General features: G+C 36.4%; 1 protein-coding gene across 1 annotated transcript; it reads right to left on the bottom strand.

Moving 5' to 3' along the window:
• Window positions 1–11,475: 11,475 nt before the first annotated feature.
• On the bottom strand, window positions 11,476–23,065 carry LOC131076510 (nuclear pore complex protein NUP43). Its single transcript, XM_058013739.2, has 5 exons — window positions 22,153–23,065; window positions 13,923–13,992; window positions 13,540–13,777; window positions 12,133–12,206; window positions 11,476–11,913 (listed from the first exon to the last, which is right to left on the bottom strand). Exons 1-5 carry the CDS (start codon window positions 22,758–22,760, stop codon window positions 11,860–11,862), a joined length of 1,044 nt encoding a protein of 347 aa, XP_057869722.2. The 5' UTR covers window positions 22,761–23,065; the 3' UTR covers window positions 11,476–11,859.
• Between the last annotated feature and the right edge of the window lie 278 nt (window positions 23,066–23,343).

Genomic DNA, 23,343 nt, shown 5'->3' with positions numbered 1-23,343 from the left:
ACCGGTCAACAAGAGTAAACACAATGGGAACACACAGACATGATGGAGGCATGAAGTTTGATTACATCCAACCGGTAACAACCGGGTTACAACATACCGACACACAGGCCTGGTAGAATAGGTCACACCGGGACCTTGAATCAAAGACCTATCTTCTAGGCACAGTCTATCTCTGATTGATTCTAATTGATCTTCCATTGATTACATTCTAAAGCATGATTACAAATATATATATATATATATATATCCAAAGGATCCAGTCAACCCAAAAGGGATCAAAACCCGAAGAACAAGACCTAACATGCAAAATGAACAAGGTCGGCCTCCACCAAGAGATTCCTCCGGAAAATCCAAAAGATGAAACGTAGAAGGTCGGCCACATGCCAAGAAACATAGAGATCAACGTCCAAGGCTCTGCAAGCTTCGGAATGGGTTCCGGTAGATCACCAGAATACGTCTCAGGCAACCGATAACAAAGGAACAATCGGTTAGAAGAAACTGTCATGGAAACCAATAGTGATATCTTGCCAAAATGTGATCCAAAAGAGATGCGGTTTGAAAGCAAGAAAGATGATCAAGTCTTCAATTATAATCCAACTCAACAGGATCCGGTGAGCCAAAACCGAGACACACAGAAAGGAAAATTGAAACTGCAAATAGAAAACAAAATAGAAAATAAAATATTTTTGGTTGATGCAAGATTGTTGTGAACCGGGGATGCTCCTGCATCAATTTGTAATTGGAAACAAAGGCATCCTTGATCAATTACTAACATTGCTCGGCCACTTCAACAACTACTTGTTTAGGGAATCCAATGGTGACACTAACATGTTGGCAAAGGAGGCCATCGACAAGGTTGATAACCACATCGAATAGATGTGAAGGTTTGCAAACTAGTAAGCATCAATTGTTAATATGTAATTTTGCTCCCTTGTGCAAACTGGAAGTAATGTTGAGGGATGGAGTGGGTGGTACCATAGACACTCAATTTTGGGATGGTAAAATTATGAGGATTGCATGCAAGACATTGCAGGCTTATTCATTAAATGGCCTTGGTTTTGGTTTAGTGTGTCTATCATGCTTGCTTTCTCTGACGGAACCCATTACATGTGTATGTACTAACATGAGGCAAATGTCCTTCAATAGGCCTTATCTGATTTGATGCTTAGCAAAAAAATCGATCAATATCTATGCAAATAGTCTGGAAGCAATCCATATGGAATTAGGGTTAATCTTTTGTTAGACATTGTAAAATATAAGGTAAACACTTTGATTTCCTCTCAATTCATTATGACTCCTCTGGACTTGGGGTTAGAGTTGATGATTAAACAAATGGCATTGAGCCTCATCTATTTAAAATGGCATGTGTCTAAATTTTGTGTTGGTTAAGGTAGTTGCAAGGCATGGCTACTCCAATAATGTGGGTCTGTGGTCAACAATAACTTCTTCTACAAGTAGACAATGGGAGGCTCTTGATGATGGCGTCAAGAAACAAAGTAAGTGAGTGCAATAGGGTGCGAATTTTTTCATAACTATCATCAACATGGCTAGTTTAGAGTAGACAATTTAAATCACATACACTAAACTTTGACTTTTAGTTTTAAAAGCGTTAAACACTCAAAGCTGACTGACATTCTTTAAGCTTAATATGTTGCTTAAGTGTGTGATTTAAGGCTGGCCAGTCCAAAGGCTAAGAAGTGGGCATTTACATTTGTGGACAGCCCAAAACATGCAGAAAACAAGCATGAGCCCACTGAGGTTTGAATCTCTTTATGCTATGGTTTAACAATTTCAGTTCAATTTCAATTGTAGCTGCTTGTTAGCATTTTGAAATTCCATTCCATAAGCAGTTGTTTGGACTCATGGAAGATATTAAAAACATACATACATTCATTCATATAGTCTATATTGGTTTTAGCTAGATAGTCAACCTGCCTCTAAGCTCCCTAGGTGTTGCCTTCAGGGGCCTTTTGATCAATGGTCCATTTTATCTCAATTTTTGAACTATACTAGCTACTATTGTTTATAATTTTTTTATGGAAGTTAGTACAAATTAAGGAATGGATCCCAAAGCTAACTTATCCATCAAAAGAAATAATGATTACAATTTTTTTGTATTGTGGTTGTTGTTACTTTATTTATTGGTAGATATTTCAAATTTTTAATTTATAATTTTTTCTCTTTTGGAGGTACATACATTGACATTAAAACAGATGTAATTATGTAAAATTTCTCATTGATGTGTAAATAAAGTGTTACACCTTATGTATATATTCTAAAACAAAAATAAGGACAATAAATTAGTTTATTTTTTTGTTTATAAATTGAGACATGCATATGTGTAATCAATTGAAGAAGCTCCATCAATAAAAATTTCGTGCGATTTAAATTGACACTCATCTCCTTTTCATATATACATATTTTTAGTCATCTATTTATTTTAAATTTGATTTTTTATTTTTAAATTGTAAATATTTTATCGTTATTTAAAAATTATGTTATATTATTTTATCAACATTAACAAAAACTAGTTTGCACCCTTGTTGTGGGTTACTAGTTTGCTAGTGTTGTAAGTGGGTTGTTTTGGCCTTTGTTGTAGAGATTTGTTCTTGATAGTTGTATGTAGCCTTTTTGGCTTGTCTTTGTATAGGGTCAGCACCCTTGTTTTGATGCTTTACTAATCAAAAATATTAAAAAAACTAGTTTGCTCAAGTGTATTACACTCGCATCAATAAAAACTCTATGTGATGTAAATTAATGCTTGACTATTTTTTATATATAAATAATTTGTCATCTATTTATTTTAAATTAAATTTTCAAATTTTTAGATTATAAATATTTTATCAATACTAAAAAAATCTTGTTATATTATTTTATCAATGTTAAAGATGCATATTAATGATATGAATAAAAATATCCTTCCAAAAACATAGAATTCTCTTTAAAATATTAAATATTAAATTGTCAGATAAGGACATCCTTCCTAAAAATAAATTTTATGTACATGTACTTTGTGTTCCCAGTATAAATGACTATCAACATAATTAAAACAAGTTTCTAAATTCATATTTTAAAAATATTAATGACAATTTTTTTAAATTAAAAAAATATTTATTTATTTTAAACTTTAAAAAAAAATATAATAAACATTATAAAATAATACATATTGATATTATATCATTACACCAAGAGATGTAAACATACAATCGCAACATGGTGAAAGAAAAGCACAAAGATATCCTTATACATAGTGGCCTTATCTCTAGCTTTTTTATCATTTAAAGCTATGAAAATAGAAACATTTTGCACTTATATATTTCATCGAGCATTTTGCATGAATTTTACTTCATTTATGTCATATTCTAGCGACACTTGTTGTCATGGTTCTCAACACCATCTACCTTGTCTTTCACTATGGCTTTTTCGTCATCTATCTCGTCTTTGCTTCACCTCTTTTATGGAATGGGAGTTTTAAGTGATTATTTTCACCATCTTAGCCTCCCGTGGATAATGAAATGCTGAAAAAATCATCTTGAGTTGGCCTTTCTCTACTCCTGCACTTATAGACACAATTTCAAGCATGGAAACCTTTGTGAATGATTCTTGCTAGCTTTCTAAATCTTTTTGAAAGTTTAAACTATCATTTTGTGGCTAGGGTTAAGAAGTTCTAGTGAAAATCTTAATTTTTCATTAAAGGATTCAATAAGTGCTTGATCTTCTCTTTTATGATAGTCTTGTGAGGTTTTGATTTGAGGGGGATAGTCTTTGTAAAATCTTAAAAAGGATTTGATTCAAATTAAGATCTCATTGATTCTAAGTTATTGTATGATGTTTTGTCAAAATAGGAAATTTCAATAAGAATTTTAGAAAGATGAATCTAGCAATCTCATTTACATTTCTTCATTGTGTTTTTTCTCAATGTTTAGAGATGCAAAGGTTCTTCAAAAAAAAGCCAGAAGCACGTGTGTGTAAGGAGACAATGACTTTATCAAGAGCCATAATAGAAAGTAGATCATTATTAAAAGTGTTAGTTAAGCCTTAAATTTGAAGGCTCGTTTAAAAGCTTACTTAGTATTTAAGAAATTGTAATTTATAATTTCTATGCAAAGATAAATAAAATGCATTTTTTTATGAAAATTGTCATTTAAAAAATTTTAATGAGCAATTAATCGCTCCAAGTTGCTCCATTGCAATGCCAAAAATTTCAATCTACGAATTTGTAAATGAAATGACATTTTCTTAAGTTTGATCTATATTTTTGAACCAATAATATTTTAAAAATAATAATATGTGATGTTGGTCTTCAAGTTTGGATGCCTTAGGATCGTGTGCCTTTTTATTATGATGAGTGCACATAAAATATATAGTCATATGTTCATTACAAGTAATAATTGTAGTAATTTTTGTTTTGGGGGCCTTGCAAGCTATAATTTATCTAGGAAATGTTATACCTTGCCACATGATTTTCCCATTCGAATGGTAGTATTTGTTTGTAAGAAAACATGCGAGAACATTAGTTAAATTCACAAACAATTCATTCAAATATATATTTATGAATTCATTTATTCCACAAGCAAATTAATAATTGTAGAGATATAGTTTTTGGTTTTTTTGGTTACTGGCATGCATATTTGTAGGAGTTATGCTCATGATAGTGTCATCAATTGGAGACATTAGTCGATTATTATGAATGCAAAAACCACTAAATTTTATCAATAAGCTATTAAAAATCTAAATCAATTATTAAACTCATGTTGAATGTGGATGGAACGTAAACTAAAACAAAATGGGTTGTCTTTCGACCACTTTGACATCAGTTATTAAACTTGTACACACTTTAGATTGATTCTAGTTCTTGCATTGTCATCAATTCATATAATTTTTATTTTTTTTAATAAAAGAGGGGTAAAAATTTATTCAAACACAAAAGAGAAACAAAAGAACAGAGTGCCCAACAAAGAGAGCACTACAGAAGTTTGTCCCTAGCCACTAGTTGATCCAACATATGGAGCATAACAGGAAGTAATTACCCCATATCCACAATATTCCAATCCTGCATATGATCTGAAGCCCATTTGGCCAGACAATCAGCAACACTATTCCACTCCCTAGGAATGTGAGTAAACATAACAGATTCCAGGGAGATATAAACATGGAGAATCTGTTTAATAACTAAAGCTAAGTGCCAACTAACCCCCTCAAGATGTTGTCGAGTTAACAAAGTCACCTCCACCTGAGAATTAGACTCACACATAATCTTCTTCCAACCAAGAGCACAACACCACTCTACAGCATACAAAATGGCAAGAGCCTCCATAAAATTATTGGTATGAAAGCCCTTATATACCAAAAAGATAAATCGAATATCACTAGAGCTATCTCGACCAACTCCACCAATTCCAACATGTCTAGGATTCCCCCGAGAAGAACCATCGGTGTTAATCTTAATAACTCCATGGGAGGAGGAGTCCAACAACCCTCCCGATTGATTCGTCACATAGGATGCCTGCATCTACTACTTCTGGTCGGACTCGCAGACCCCTGAGCACCTCCATGAAGAGGAAAGTTAAGACGGTTGCAAATAATAATATCTCCAGGATCCACACCACCACCCGTATCGCACTTAGCCAAAATAGTCTCACGGAGAGAGTGAGTAATTTTCCACCACAAGTGTATAGCGCTCAACCTAGCATCTTGAAAAATCCGTCGATTTCTCTCCAGCCAAATATGCCAAATTATAAAAGAAGGACCCAGAGCCCACGCAATCTGAAGAAAAGAGGTGGTAGCAGGGGCTTTGTTCCAGTGGGCCCAAAACTCAGACAGAGAGGAGACAAGCCAACAAGGCTGACCCCAAGCACCCCACCAAAAGTGCCACACTTCCTTGGCAAAAGGACATTGGAAGAAAGGGTGAGAAACAAATTCCTCACTATTGGAAGAAAAGAACATTGGAAGAAAAGCACCTCAATACCTCCAAACAACTGCCTAGTAAGCTCCAGGTACCCAGCAACAACAGAGTACTTACCAGACGTGTTGCTACCCCAAGCAAGGATATCAGGACCAACAAGAGAGTTGCACTCACGAGATGCAAGAATCTGAGTCAGCTCATTCTAATCCCTCTCCAAACCACCCGGCAACCATTGAGAAGAGTCCTTCCATCGATACCCAACAGCCAGACCAAAATTATGAACATTCTTATAATACACAACCTTATCCCAACCAGCAGCTGTAAAGCAAGCACAGAGAGCCTGTATGTGCGGGTACATAGAAAGAAGAGGGGGATGACCATCCCAAGAGTCCAACCAAATGAGAGCTTCTGACCCCCTATTACAGATCCCAAAGAGGCCCTTCTTGACCAACTGAGCCCCAGTTTTTAGAGTATGCCAAACCAAAGATCCTCTACCCTCCAAAGGGTATCGAAAAACATCCAAAGAGTTGGCTCCTTGTAAATACTTATGCATGAGAATACGGACCCAAAGCTGATTCTAACTAGTACACCAACGCCAATATAATTTAGCAACTAAAGCCTAGCCACTTAAAATAGCAGAACGGAGACCAAGACCCCCCTCCTTTTTCGGTCGACACACTGATTCCCACTCAACTAAGCTCCATTTTGAATGTTGCAGATTACCACTCCAAAGAAATTGGCGCAAAAGGGCATCAAATTCCTTGAGAAAATAAACAAGAGCTACCTGTACCAAACTTCTATAAATGGGAAGAGCATGAATCACTGATTGAAGAAGGGTAACTCTAGCAGCAGTAGAGAGCCATCGATGAGTCCAATTGTTAACCTTCTGACGCAGCTTATCAAACAAGTCCTGCCAGAATAGCCTAGGTTGTCGACCAATAGCAATAGCAATGCCCAATAAAGAAGGGGGAGAGACCAAATTTGAAACCTCAAGATGGTAGCAATCCTCCTCTTGATAGGCTCTGGAGTATTGAAACAAAAAATTGTAATATTTTGTTACTTCGGATTCCAAATTGATATTAGACCATACAAAGCACTCATATAGTTCCCTTTATTGTGTATATTTATTGTAAATCTGTTATTTTAGAATATAGCTTATGTTTACTACATGTAGGGTTAATATAAATTGTGAAGAGATGCAATGTAATATACCTTGTAGGACCTATTATTTGAGCTTTGCAAATCTATACTATTTTTGTCATGTTAATAGAGGAATCATTAAAAATAAGCTCAATTAACTTCCCTAAAAAATGTAGGAACCAATTGAGAAGCTTCTACAAAATTATGTTTATGGAAAGTGAAAATAAGCAATTTGTTATAAAGGAAGGTCATTTATTATAAATTTTCAACAATTTTTACTAAGTGAATGGTTTCAATTTAAGATTAATTATTATCTAATGGTGGAAAAATGATAGTTTTAAATGAGCATATCAAATGGCTTACTCTTGATGGTGCTTCTAATTTTGTGATGTTTGTGATTTAGGGTATTTGATCAAACTTCTCACCTGCAATGACTTGTCCTACACCTAAGAAGACTTTTGTGGTCTAGTAGAACTGTATTTTCCAAGTGTATATGATGTGAAGCATATGATCAAATTCAACAATGGACTCTATTAAGGTCTCAATAGGGTTGATGAGCCACTAAAAGTAGAGAGGATTGGTGCATGCCACCAAGTGGGGTATGCCAGTTTGCTTACCCCCTCTATTTTCATGAAACTCAAAGAAAGGTTACCCAACAAATATATGGACAAAAGTGAAAATATTTTATAACGATGGACAAAGATGAGGCTTTGTTGACCTTTGATGAAAATGATGCAATGGAGAGTTGGACACGATAGAGAGATTTTTTCTTGTTTTGATCATCAAAAACAAGAGTTAACGAGCCATTTAATGTAACAAAATATGAGAAGAGTGATTAAGAGACAATTTATCATGATAGCATGGTAGTGGTTTCCTCTATTTTATATTCTTAAATGTATTATCTTTCATTTCAATTATTAATCTACGACCATATTCATGTTCATTTCTTAGTAAATTATGTTATTATTTTGGCAAGGTGAAGCTTTGAGGAGACAAACTCGATTTGTACATTATATTCACTTCCCCTTCTTGGGTTTGGTCTCATTCATTAGCATTTGACTAGGATTGATTCAATAGTTGAGGACTCAACTAGAAGTACGAAAATTGGGGGCCTTTCATTCATATAGTCCACTCGCCAACTTTTGGTTGGGGGTGGGTGAAAGGCATTATAGGGATAACAAGTATTGATCAAGGAACGACAACACGTAATTATTTTATTTTTTGTAAAATCACTAGTCTTAGGTTATTTTAACATATACTTACCCTTAACTATGTCCATCACATTGAGGTAACTTTTTGTTTGAATCACAATTAAACACACAAAAACTCTTTTGGAGATGTGATAGCAATGACATCCATGTCCACTCCAAAAAAATTCAAATATGATTCTATTTCTTTCAACCCACCAACAAAAGAGAAATTGCTTGCCAAAAAAAATGGAGATTTTCATAGAAAAGGATAATCTTTTCTTTGATCGAGTACTAAAAAAATTACTTTATTTTATCCAAAAAAGACTATATTTTAAAATAGTTGATTACAAAGTAGATTAAAAAAAGATAAAATTGACTAGAAAGAATTATATTAGATTATATATTAGAATAAATTTAAAGGAAATAAAACTTGTGTATGCTTGTAACTTTCAAAATTACAATAGTAAAAAATGATGGATGAAATTAAAAATATTTCTATATTTAAAATAAGTGAAATAAATATATGATGCTTCTTATGCTTTGAACACCTAATTTCAAAATGATCTCTCCCAATCTTGGCTACAACTTGACCATTGCCTCTACTTCTCCAGCCTGCATCTCGCCCTCTGCCATTGTGTCTTTTGTTGGCATCCCTACTGGTCGTGGGCCTGTGGCGTCTGGGGTGGTTGTGTGCACTAGTGGCAACCATGTAGTTGGCGTGGGTGCAAACCCTTATGTGGCCTCACTGTGGTGTGCCTCTGCCCTGGCGATGTCCGATGTTGTTGCAGTTGCCAACGGCACTACACAGTCTTCCTTCTTGTCTAGTGTGCCCTCTACAACTGATTCCCCCCTCCCCCTTCCTTCTCATGTGGGGGCCATTGGCGACCTAGTTGGTGGTGGTTCGACTATGCCCTCGATGCCTACTGTTGGTTTGGCTCCCCCTCGTGTGGACTCGGCTGTTGTAGGGGTCGTGGTTGGTTTGTGCCCTCCCCCACCAGTGGATTTCCTTTCGGGGGGTGTTGCTAGTGTTGACTCTTTGGGTGATGCTTCTCAATCGATTATTGTGGGTGCTATGGTTCAGCCCAAACTTTTTGTGGCTAGCAGGTGCAGCTTTGCTCATGTTGCCAAATCTTATGGCCAGCCCTCTAAGGGTGTTTGTCCTCTTCCCTGTGCCAAATCCTTCCCTGTGGTGGTTTGTGGACATGATGTGGTGGACAACATTATGTTCTATCAACGTCGTGTTTTAGTACAGATTCTCTGGGCTCTGGCCTTCACTGTCGAACCTCCATCGTTGGGTGAGTGACTCTTGGAAGCCTTTGGTGGCTCACAATATTGAGCTTTTTCCTTGTGCTAAAGGTTTTTTCATTGTTTCGTTAGCTGATTGGGATTTGGTTTTGAGCAAGTTGTAGGCTTGGGGAGTAAATTCCCTCTCTTTCAAGCCTTGGACAACTTCTTTTAACCCTCACTGAAACACTCAATGTGCATCCAGTTTGGGTTCGCCTTCCTAATCTCCCTCTTCATTTTTGGGAGCATTCTTGCTATGAGGTTGTCGATAACTCTATTGATTATTTTTTAAAGGTTGATGATGCTACGTCTTCAATGGACCACTACCTTTGCCCGCATCTTAGTTGATATTGACATCTCACTTCTTCCAAGAGATGTGGTTCTCATGGTTGGGAATCGACCTTGGATTCAACCGCCGGATTTTGAAGGCCTCCCCTTTCACTATTAGAAATGCCTCTACGAGTCACCTTGCCTCAGACTGCTCTATTTCACGCCACAAAGGTGTTGCTACCTGGTGAAAAAATGCTACTGTTGATCATTTGACCATCCATGTTGTTGATCCTAATTCGGATGGCTCCTCGCAGGAGGTTGAGGTGCCTCTTACTACTGTTGATGATGCGATTGATTCCACTGCTTTGGCCCTTCCCACCCCCGTGGATTCACCTCTTGTCACTTCTAACTTGTAGCTCCGCTCTTCACCTACTAGTTTTGCTCCTGATGTTGCTCCTCTGCAGCAACCTGTTGTTGGTCCCTAGCAACCCCCTGATGCATTGCAACAGTAGGCTGATATCCTGTAACTGCATAATTTTGGCTCTACTGATGGCTTCCAAGCAAGATCCTTACCGCTTGATCATTCTATTGATGTTCCTAATGATAGTATCACTTGGATGGTTGTTTGTCGCAAGCGAAAGGGGAAGTCCTCCCCTCCCTCCCCCCCTTGTCAAGGCTCGAGCATCCATTCCCCCCTTGAGTTGGGTATGGATTGTTGAAGGTTAAATTGGTTTCTTTGTTTATTTGTTTGGGACTTGCTCCCATATGTTGTTTTTTACTACCAGTGGGCTTTGTTTTTTATAGTCTATGACTATGTTAAAGGGTTGGCACCCTAGTCAATGCTGCTTTTTAATCAAAAACACCTAATTTCCGTTCAAATTTATAAATATTTAGATATGGTCACTACTTTTAAATACACGACCAATGTCTTTAGATTAAACATTTAATAACAAATACATTTGCATAAAAATTAGATTTCAATAAAAATATCTCGACGCACTTTACATATATTTATCTAAAGATAGGTATACTAGTACATTAAGTATCCAAAACTAAACAATATTTATTTAAAATTTATTGAGTTATCAATAAACTTCCATTATCCTAAAAGATACAAATTAAAATGCCAAGAGAACGAAGACTCGTCATGCTGTTTAATTTCAATGGCTTCATCTTTGTTCTCCTTGTTAGGAAAAAGCTTTCAAAAAAAAAAGAGAAAAATATTAGTTCGAGTAATTCCCTCCCTCTGCGTTGAGGTTTACCTTTCATTGCGTTTGCCACTTGAGATTAACTTCAATTTGTGAGGTCTAATCTAGTGCTGTTACCACTTACCTATTTGGATAAGTTCCCTGTTCTTGTGATTGATAAGCACGGTAAACAGCAGCTACTCAAACTCCTCACAGTAGGAGATTACGTAATTTTGCAATAATTCAATTTTAAAATTTTCATTTGCCCTCTATCATGCCCATTGAATTGATATACACCTGATTTTGTATATAATTAACCTGCCTATAACGCTACTAAATCAAATATAACTATTTCACATTAATTGAACCCATAAAACCAATATCTATTCAAGATACAAAAGACATCTTGAAAACGTGTCTAACACACAAGGAGTTGCAAGCGGATGATTGCACCCTAGCCCAAGAAACATCATGAATTCCTGTGATACAAGAAGTTGAATTCGTTAATCGGACATTGTTCAACAACATATTCATAATACTATCAATTCCTATGCCGTGTTGAAAGGAATCTGGATTATTCCCTTCAAATTGATTCAAAACATCCATTTACAATTAAACCAATGTTTATTTGCTTGCTCCTATGATAATAAACTTCGGAGTTTCACCTGATGTAACATTTAAATCGAGGGAACAATAAACATAGCATCCAAACAAAATTTCTCATAAACACTTAAAAAGTCCCTTATAAAAAGTAAGCAATCTTGGAAGTGTATTCCGCTGTCCAGAACAATCACTGGGGCTATATTAAATCGCTACTTTCACTCTCATGCATTCATGATACAACAAGAACAGCTACCAAACATTGATACGATAGAATAGAAAGTTATGACCTCCTCAGAAACAAAATCGTTTCCCATTCCAAACCACATATTACATCCTGCACGTACACAAAGATCAAACTTGTCAAGATATGCATTAAATCAAAATGCTCATCAAACATCTTAAACTACAGATTGCAGCCAACTAATTCTCAACCGTTTGATCACTTAGCTCTTCATAGCCAAATACGCACTTGTCTGTCCTTATTCTTTGACATATTGCACTTTTTCTACAAGCTAGATGATATGCTATAACATACTAATGTTGAGAAGCTTACACTGGAATTTTCCGGATCGATATCAAAAGTATTAATTGCACAAGGCTCTGCGAGGACTTCAAGTGGCGCCTCACCTATTCAGATACAATATTGACCATTTAGTAATCAATCAATAGTAGCTCTAATTGTCACGTTTCCATAATAGTGATTGCCTCATACTCTGTTGCACAAAAAAGCTAAAATACACATAAAATGAGCAAATTAAGACTGCTTGACTTTCTAATTGAGCAACTTGCAGAAATGTACATAATAGAAATTCTTTTCATTGAGATATTATTAAGTTAAAACTCATATCAACTAAATATGCAATTATATTGAGATGGATTTCACTTTAGACTATCCTGAAGCAACATGAAAATGCTCACAATCTTGCCCAGTAGGTGTGCCATTTACTCTGGCAGGGTGAAATGGGATTGTAGATCGGCAGAGCAAAGATTGAATATTAAACTCGACACACACTGATTGTTTTGCAACTTTATACAGATAAGATATAGTAGTAAGAAATCATTCAAGAACAAAATTCTTAAGAATTTGGGTGTTTGCTTCCTTTTTTCCTTGGCATGAATTGCCTGAAACATAAAAATAAATGAAATATGGAGATCCATAGCTCTGTTAGAAAGAAAGGACTTAAGTGTAAACTGCTGATCTCCTTGATGTGGTTATATACTACTCAAGGCAAGATTTATCAAGCAACTTACAGCGTGACAAATAAGTCCCTTGTAGAAGCAAGAGAGCTTTCAAGCATCAGTTATTGTGAGTTTCTTATTTCCATACTGAACCTACACCATGCATGCACATTTATATGTCACAATTATAAGATTGCAGCGTAGACTAAGATAGAAAGTGTGTGAACTGCTGATGACCATGAAGCATGACAGTAGAAAACTCTTGTTTCTGCCAGGAAGAATGCTGGTGACCATGAAGAGGTGATCTAATTAAATTCTAGCTAACCTTGTTGTCTATGCATTCTTCTCTATCTGCATGTCCTATTTTTAACGGCAGAATGATCTACCTTTTGTTTAGAACAAATGAATAATCTTTACATTTGTTAAACATCTGCAATTCATACTGACTGGCATTTTGAAAAACCCTAAAATTAACCTGCCTAATAAGTTACTGAACTGAATAGAAAATTCTTCAATTATTCCTGTGGCATACAAGAAAAAGCTGCATCTCTCAAATTCTACAAAAACGTGTATAAATACAACTGTCAAGTATAATAATTTTATACACAACACCTTCCTAAAATCAAAGTCAGATACTTTTTAAGAACTTGTTTGCTTCTAATACTTTAATCTTGTTCTACTCTAAGTCTCCTCGTAAAAAGACATAACAAATACTGTTGTGTTTCTCATCCCCACTTCAATCATGTAAGAAAAATGTGTTAAAATGGAAAAAAAAACTTACCCGATTCAAAAACAGCTAAAATCCCATCCTCTGAGCACATCATCACAGGTGGAATCTTACTAGAAGCTGCACCGAAGCTAGTAGATTGTGTATAATGATCAAATTTTACCTCCCAAACCTCACTTTCAGAAAGCAACTCTGAAATCTTTCTGCTAGAAGATCCTGTGTCAACAAGTGGGATAGGTTCTTGTTGCCAACGAAGGTCCCATGCAAATACCAAACCAGAGGAGCCACCTACCTTCAAGTTAGTTGCAGACTCAGAAAAGATTAGCATCACCATACAATATGAATTTAACAAAAATGTGTACCATGCAAATTTCAGGCCATTCCCCCCAAAAAAATAAAAGCTTATGAATAGATTAATGATTTCATGAGAACATTACCACACAAAGATGCTTTCTTGATGGATGGACGTCAATTGAGTGTATGACTCTAGCAGTTTTGTTGCCAGCCCTATTCTACGAAAACAAAGAATATTAGCATCCACCAAAATAACAGCACAATATGATACAGTGCCTGAAATTTTTCATTTAAATTTTAATTATGAGTTTGTATCAGAGGATTAGTCACCAAACATCAATGACGGACTATTTTATAAACCACGGTAAACATGCATAGGGTCTGAACTGTTCTTTAAATGGAAAGTTCATATACAAATACAACAGCAGCAATAATATGCAAAGTTTGCTTTGAATGCAAAAAATAATAGATTACTTGATGATGGTAGTTCAATACCAAATAAGTGAACATAAATGAGTCAGAGGTAATCATCAAAGATCAGTCTTTCACAATGCCTTTTGGATTTCATGTTTCGTTAGGTAATCCTTGTTTCCTTCAGAATTGTGCTGCACGGGATCACATCACTTGACTGGCACCTAGGTCAATAGTGAACTGTGCATACAAGGAGCAATGATATTTACCATTGGTGTTCTGTTACCTCACCAATTCGATGTGAATCATAACAGTATACCCTGCCCAATTATATTGCTTCCCTTCTGTGATCTACTGAATGCATCTCAAACATGAAAACGATGTCTGTAACAAATAATCTAGCTAAGGAAAATTCTATTATTATTATTATAGCCCTATTGGCAATTACATCAACATCTGGACAGTTGTGTCAAAATTTTAGCTGTCTCTCTATAGCAACTATCTCTTGAATTTTTCTGCTAAAGCCCTTTCCAAGGTTTATGTTACCATTTAAAACTCCCACATAGGCCACCCAAATATCTCATGCACAATTAATAAACAAGAGGTAACCATTCCATACTCATCAGCCAAACTTCCATGTACATTTACATCGATGGATAATATGGGCATATCTATCAGCTATAAAACTCCTACTGTTTGCAATGGGGTCGAACACTTGTGTTCTGTCTGTTTTAAACAACTGTCACAATTAATAAGCTTTACATTTCCATTTCTTGGTTTTTCCTCCATTGGTTGCTTGCTCTTCCCATTTATCACTTCAAGATTTGTGGCATTGCCATTGTTATTTGATCAAGCATCTCCCATGCTCATAGATCAGATGACACTCAGTCCCGCAAAGACTCAACCTGCCATACACCATTATAAGTTTTAGCCTAACCACCTTTAGCCAGACAAGAACGTGACATCGCATAATTGTCTTCAGTTCTCCATGCTATGAAACCAAAATTTTAAATGTCTTTGAGAACACGCAAGTGCATTAGAAAGCTGCGATTTGACTTTGATTAAATTGTATTTAATAGCCTTCCTTACATGTTACTTCCTAAATAGTCCTTTGACGTTATTTAAAATCATTCAGATATTTTCACATGTTCTCCAAATAAAGATTGAGAATGTAGCCAACAAAGTGTTCCATTTCGTAGTCTCTTCTTACTGGCTTCTTCCACTGGCCACGATTCATTGACTGCCTTTTTCCTTAGTAATTGTGTCAGGATCTAAACAGTTTTCATCAACTGTCACGTCTTTTGATGTGTGCCAATTATTTAGAGGTCTATATGTTGTTACAGATTCTTAACCTGTGTTCCACCAAGTTTTCAGGATGGAATGGCTGCAGACGGAAGCAGGAGACTCTTTTGAGGGGATGGTAGGGGAGAGCAATCAAAAAATATGGCAAATTTTAAAATATATATAATAATTATTTATTATTTTAAAAATAAAAATATATTCTTAATTTACAAATTATCAATATATAATTGAAATTTGAAATGTTAATCATTAAATCATAATTTATGTACTTGGAAACTCCGGGTAACCCCGTCTCCCGGTAACCTTGGTAAAAGTACTTTCAAATCTGAAACTACAAAAATTTGAAAGCACCATGAAATGTACAACAATGGCCACTGTTAGTTTGAGCATGTTTTATAAATAAAACCTATAAACCCTAATATTAAGTGCATTTTTGGGTGAATTTTTTTTTCTGACTTTTTCATTTTCGGGTTGTTTCCTACATTTCCTGGGATGTTTCCTGCATCAAGCAAATGTTAGGGAACAGCTGGGGGCATTTCCAAGGCCTCCCCATGTGACCCATTTAACATAGGACTTCTAAACACTTTATCTCTGCTTACTTATTGGCAATTCCAAAGTCTCCTTCAATTAGTGGTAGCTGGTCAAATACAATGCTTCCACTGTCGCTTATCAACAAATATTTACCAGTCGTCCCATAACAAACTACCCCCTTTTGGGGTAGATCTATGTCTGGTGGCAGACTTCAATATGTTCAGTAGTCACAGATTTTGGTGTCTATTTGACAGTCATTGATCATGATTTTTGTACCATCATCGTCATTCATCTTTGCTTTATTTTTTGTTCTAATGACACCTCAGTGAAATTGACCCTGATATCTCTTCCAGCATAATAATATCAAAAGTTTTGAAGCATTGATATGAGAGGAATGGTCAATGCCATCTATATTTTCCAAATAAATTCATCCATTGGACCATTTCTAAATGCTTTAAGAATCAGACATGAAATTGGAAAGTCGATACAAGTACTAATCAAAATGGAGCACATTGTTCCAAGCAAGTGCCCATTTTCTGCATTGATTATATTAGTTAGAAAGAAGGATGGTTTTTTTCATGTGCATTGATAATCAGACCCTAAATAAGAAGACTATAAAGAACCAATCTTCTATTCAAAGAGTGGATGAATTGCATAGAGCAATCACAAATATATTCTACAAAATTGACTTCAGATCTGGCTACCATTAGATTAGAATGAACTGTAAGAATACACAAAATGAGAATTACAATGCACACAAACACTGATTCTTTTTTCATCATACCTTTCAGTCCCACATATGCATCAGCAACTTTAGGTGACCATGAATGAAGTATTTCATTAAATTTTATATTTTTTGTCTTATGACGTCTAAAAAGCCTCCATAACTAGTCATTAGACTAATGGCATTTTATCTTGTATATGTTGATAATCATTATGGGTCAATGGAACCCATGTGGCACACAATCACCTCTAAACATTTGTTTGTAGAGGGAAAAAACAATGAACATCATGTATTTACATTATGTATCGAAGGCTCACACAGGCACTTTTTTATTAGAATTTGCTTTTTCTGGGATTTAACCCACATATTTTTAGTCATCTCAAAATGGCCTACATGGGTAGTCCTTTCACAAATGACTTTTTTTTCTCAAAAATATTATGCTTAATAAATTTGTTTTGGTATAACTATTGTTTGATGATATCTTTGGTTTATAGCAAGAGTTTACAAAGGCATTTAGCCCGCAGAAACACTGTTCTGAATACAATGAAGATTAATAGGTTATATGCAAAACATGGTGTGTTCATACTGCACCTTGACCATTATGTTTTGGATATATTCTCTTTAGATATCAGCTTGGAATAGGTGAATCAAAGATTTAGGCAAACTAGGAATTGAAAAGAACCAAAAACACCAAGTTAAGATGATTCCTACGATTATGCAGTTATTACCAGTATTTTTATTTTATCGAGAGATTTAATCAACTCTGCTCCCATAACATATTTGACCAAGCAAGATAGATTTGAAAGGTCAATTTCAGCTACGAAAGCTTTTTATAACTCTTGGCAATTCCAGAGTTCCCTTTGCCATCCATTGTTGTACATAATATATCTGGAGTAGAACTTAAAGAGGTTTCAATGCAGCAAGGCAGGACCACTGCCTTCAAAGAATAGCAAGATAACGAACACTAAGAAGTTCTCTATTTATAATAAGGAGATGCTAGCAGTAATGCATGTGTTAGCTAAGGTCAAGTAATATCTAGTTTGGGGCAAATTCATTGTTAGAACTTAGGACTAACAATAATGACCGGAAATACTTTAGTCACAACATGATCTCAATGGGGAGCGATCTAAGTTGGTGACAAAGTTTAAAGCATATGATTTTGATATTCAATAGTGCAAGTATAACAAAAAATGTTGTCACTTATGATTTATCCAAAATTTCTAGAATTTGGTCTATTTCAGCAGTTGTTACAAATTGGCAAACATTATATTGAGTCAAACTATGCCAGGGATGATGGGTTGCAACAATATTGGAGCATCGACAGGCAGCCAAGGCCAAAGCCAATAGGCATTTATTCTGTGATGGGCTTATCACCACGAACAAGTAGTCCTGATTCCCAAATCAAAATTTAAAAGAAGGCGATCATTGAGAGTTACGCTCCATCAAATAAATGCCAGCTTCAAGACAAGCAAAACTTGGGCACACCTTCAAAAGGAAAGAATTGATGAATGATGTCTGTTAACTTTGTGGCAGCATGCAGGCAATGCCAAAGAAACAAATTGCCTCTTGGTGCTTGTTCATCCACTCACCAAGTATGCTCACTTCATTCCCATTAATAACACTTATAAAGTTCATCAGAGTCCAATTGTGTACATCAAAACATTTATAAATTGTATGGTCCTCACTTTGTGCGTAGATGGGGGCTCAAACATTTATTAATAACACTTATGAAGTTCATCAAGGCTCGAATCAACAAAGTCTAGACGGGTTTCTGCATACATTGGCATGGGTAGGGATTTGAGAAAAGGATATCTTCTTCCCCTTGGTGTATAGTGTGTAGGTGGGGGCTCAAACGTGTCTTTTTAGTGAGTTGGAGTGCTAGCTTATTAGCTACAATGCCAAGGTAATTGACAACTTCCATGTCTCTAAATTAAAAAAGGAAATCAAGATCAAAATTTAACAGTTTCACAAACATTACTCTAGTTGATGACAGAAGGAAATCAATTCAAATTTCAAATTATCTAAAGGCGTGCTAGCTACCAAAGAGAGAAGGTTAAGGAACTGAATCCTTATAGAATATTTGGTGAAATAGAATGATCCTCATTTTGAGAATGCTTCAAAGGAGCGATCTGACATAATCCACCCCCCTTCATTGCTTATTTAATTGCAGACCAATCGATTCAGGCATGGAGGCTAATGAAATGAACATATCTTCTGAGAAGATGATGAAAAAATGTAAAGGGCCAAAATAGAATAAAAGATATCAGTGACAATTCTTTAAGGGATGAACCTTAATTTATTCCAGGGAACTTGAACAAATAAAGCTATGCAAATGGCTATAGACAGATTTGTTATTAAAATAATAATAATTAGTTTGTGACTAAGCAAAAAAATAGTTATTTTTAAATTGCTTTGCCATAAAGCAAAAGTTAGTTATTTTTAGATTGCTTTGTGGTGAAGCAAAGGTTAGTTATTTTCAAAGAAAGCTTATTTGCCTATAAATATGTCATGACACATTGTAACAAGGATTACAAAATTGGGAGTAGCTCGCCTGCAGGCTTGAGGCTGCTCTGTTTATTGATTTAAAACAGAACAGAGGTTCGAGGTTCACTAGTTATTTCTATAAAAAATGGTTATCCCTTAAATTTTATCTTCTTCCACATCTCAAAAGTTTGTATATTGGAAATTTATAGACAGATTTCTTCTCCAAAAATTAACAAATTCAGTTCAGATTCATCCAGGCTCATAAATTAAAGAGCCACGGCACCAATTTCGAACAGCTGCAATTAAATCAGGAATTTGAAAAATTGGTAAATCATTAGAAAAGAGCACGAATGCCTGAGAAATACAACTAGATTTGTGTTAGTAGTTCCCAAAATCATCATCATTCTAATGGAATGCAGTAAGAACCGTTATTACATAAGAATAGGAGAAAATGGAATTGACAAATGAATATATAAATACTATATTCTTGGCAGGAGAATAGATACAAGTTAGGCAAAAGACAATGGTTCACTGCAAATTCTTTGCAATGTGCCCATTGAAGATCCCTTAACCTCGCTGAAGGTTACTCAAAAGAAGGGAATGACTGATTCCTTTCAAAGGAAAATAATGATCTTCTTTTTTAGAAAGGGGCAATATCATCTTAACGCTATTCTTTAATCCCCTTTAGCAACACATAGAACTTTTGATGGGCAAGTACAAACAAGAAGTCGCCAACAATAAATTTATCTGCAAATCAGTAAAAGAAGCCTCCTACATCTGTTAAAACCCTGTAAATATTTGCCTTACTGGTATCATTAATTAATAATCTGCTGTACATTTACAATCTTTGCAGTAGTTTTAATCAAAACTTCAGCTAGAAAGAATAAATGGGGCCTATGGTTCTCAAAGAGGCTCAAAATGGTGACATTTCTGCAGGCCATAAATCAGTCATTTGGAATCAAATTAGGGCAATTTTGACCCTTTAATAGGCTGTTTCTAGGAATGCAACTTAGGCCATCTCCTGGCTGTTTTGAGTAGTTTACATACTAAATTTTTATAATTCACGCGTGCATGTAAACTTGTGAATTATATCAAAGATATGGATGATGGAAAACATAACATTGATAAGGAAGTCATGTCAACCCTTAGACCTCTACTTTGTGAATGACCAATTCGTGATAAGTCAATAGCAGAAAATGTATATGTGAAGTATATTCTTGAAATATGAATGCAGATAATTATGTTTTTGGTAGAAATCTCCGTAGCCATGTTCTCCCAACATGTTGCCATTCTTGAGCCTGTTTGTGGTAACTTTGACTACTTCGCTCACTTCAAGATAAAAAAATATAGAAATTGTCAATATTTATAAAGCAATAATATTTATAATTGAGATAGATACCCTAGATTCAAATGATGAAGACGCCAAACTACAAAAATTGTAGAATAAAAGGATGATATTTATATGCATTTTTCAGCATTCCAGTTTCGGTGAAGCTAGAATGCAACCTTTAAAAATGATGATTTATAAGAAAGTAAGATTTTCGTTGTCCATGTTCAAATCCCTCCTGATGCAGGTTGATTGATGCTATGGTGAGCAGAGGATGCTATGGCAGCAGACAGTACCTTACATGGTGTCGGTCAACAAGGAGTCTGAGGAAAGAAGTTCGCAAGGAGGTGGCCGATGTTGACAGATCAACCACGTATGCTGCCAGCGAAGTAACAGAGGTGTTAATTGTTGGTGTTGGAAATAAGCCACACCCGGACCGACAATGGACTGGTCCAAGAGGTGCCAGTAGTTCAGTGGTAGAGCACTCCAGCAGCGTATGGAAGGTCCTAGGTTCGAGTCCTAGCTGGTCCATGTCTCAGCATGGTATCAGAGCCAAGTCCAGGCTAGGAGCCCCAAGCACATGAGAGGTGTGGCTTAAGGGGGGGTGTTGGTGTTGGAAATAAGCCACACCCGGACCGACGATATGGACTGGTCCAAGAGGGGCCAGTAGCTCAGTGGTAGAGCACTCCAGCAGCGTATGGAAGGTCCTAGGTTCGAGTCCTAGCTGGTCCATGTCTCAACATTAATACCTCAAAAATGTGCCATGGCCAGTAAACAAATGGAGGGAGACATCAAGCCCGCAACAGGGGGATAAGGTGGTTGTCAAGCACACGTAGTGGAGAGATAAGGAGAAAACCAACGGCAGCAGAGGGCGTCACAAAAGGAAGGACAAAAATCAGAGAGATAAGGAGCAGAGCAGAGAGACAGAGGCTAGAGGATGGCAAGCGGAGAGATAAGGAGAGGAGAGGAGAGATAAGGAGAGAAGCAGAATGATAAGTAGCGGAGAGATAGAGAGCTGAGGAATCGAAAAAATTGTTACAATTGGCCTGTGGTTATTCCCAGCAACTGAGGTCCTTCAAAAATGTGGCCTCACTCGTTCATAGCTGCAGTCAAAAATGTTCACCTATAAAAATTAAAAAAAATCATTGTCCATGAAATTAAGTAAGAAGCTTTTGGAGAGTAGCATGTATGAGATTGTGTAGTATAGAAAGATGTAAGCATGGAGATTAAGGGAAAACACAGCGGATAAGTTATGTAAAACAGAATAATCTCTTATTAAGGTTCTCGTGCCAGTATTTAGACAATTGTGTTACATATCCTGCATGGAAATCAAAACTAGTTTGTGCGGCACGAATTGAAAACAGATTAAAATCAACTGCCCTGAACATAAAATGGTGTGACAAAACAATTTGAGGGCAAATAATAGAAAGAAACAAGAACACACTATTTAAACATCAAACAGTTGACAGTGAATGGCAATTTTACACCTCATCCACTTATCGAAGTGGTAAATAATTGACCCTATTTTTAAATTTACCTTTTGATGTTTAATAATTAACTGAAAGAGAATCGAGGAGATGAGAGCAAAGCATACCAGTTGAGGGAGACCGCAGGAGCAGTGGCGGAGGGGGTTCTGAGGTCCCACCAGTGAAGTGGCAATCCCAACCCCAAACCCGCCGTAACAAACTCAGTGGGAGAAGCCCAGCAGGCAGCCGTGTACGACATCAAACCCCGATTATCAAAAATCTGCCTGCAATGCGCCTCCGCCTGCCCCTCCACCAAGCTCACCACATTAACTCTGCCGTCTTCTCCCACGGCAACGCACTGGAAGGTAGGGGTGGAAGCCTCCAAGTCCATGGCGCTGATGCCGCCGCCCAAGTGCGAACTGGAAACGGTGAGCAGGGGGTTTGGCGTGAGAAACAAGAGGTGCCCCGAGCTAGAGGAAGCCGCAATAATGGAAGGCGCCACCTTGAGGGTGGATATCCTTACGGGGACGGCACAGGAGGCCACAAGATTGAGGGACGGCGCCGTGGGACTCAGAGAATGCAACTCAATACAGCAAGACGAAAAGCAGTCGCCCGAGGAGGAACCCGCCACTACCACATTCCGCTCCATTGCGGCGACGGAAGGGAGCCACCGCACGCCATCAACATACTTCCCTGCGGCCATGCGCTCAACTTGGACACTACCTTCCCCTTTCATTCTCGCAATACACCACAGTACTGAGCTCAACCTCCCGCCCTGTCCTCAACGCTTTCAAATATAATCTAGCAAGAGAAATCATATGGCAGTTTGCTTCCGGTGATGCACCTCCATTTGAGCGTCTTCCTTAATGGGCTTGAAGGAGGAATGGCGGGAACAGGCAGACACGAGCGTGTGCACCAGCAAATAACTGAACGGCTTTTTCGTTGCAGTTCTTTTCCGTTCAAAAAATTGGGTGAAGTTATGGAATTGGCTCATAGATTGAATATTAACATCTATGAGATTAGATTCAGTCTATGAAACACTCAGTTTGGTCATTTGCCATTTTTTATATTTCAATCTTTTATCTTAATCAAAGAGATGATAAATATTGTTATGTTTTTTTTATATTTCAATCTGTTTTTTTTTATTCAAAGAGATTATAAGTATTCTTATATTTTATTTATGAAGGTATTATAGTCTAGTCTAGTTAATCTTTTTGTTTCTAACATCGCATTTCATAAAAGAGTGTTTTTTCTTCAATGTTGCAAAAAATAGATACCCTTTTTTCTCAAGTTTCTTTAGGTCTTTTCTATCTTACCAT

The sequence above is a fragment of the Cryptomeria japonica genome, chromosome 3, assembly GCF_030272615.1.
Source record: "Cryptomeria japonica chromosome 3, Sugi_1.0, whole genome shotgun sequence".
In the NCBI taxonomy this organism is placed as follows: domain Eukaryota; kingdom Viridiplantae; phylum Streptophyta; class Pinopsida; order Cupressales; family Cupressaceae; genus Cryptomeria; species Cryptomeria japonica.
This window is presented reverse-complemented; position numbering and strand designations above follow the sequence as displayed.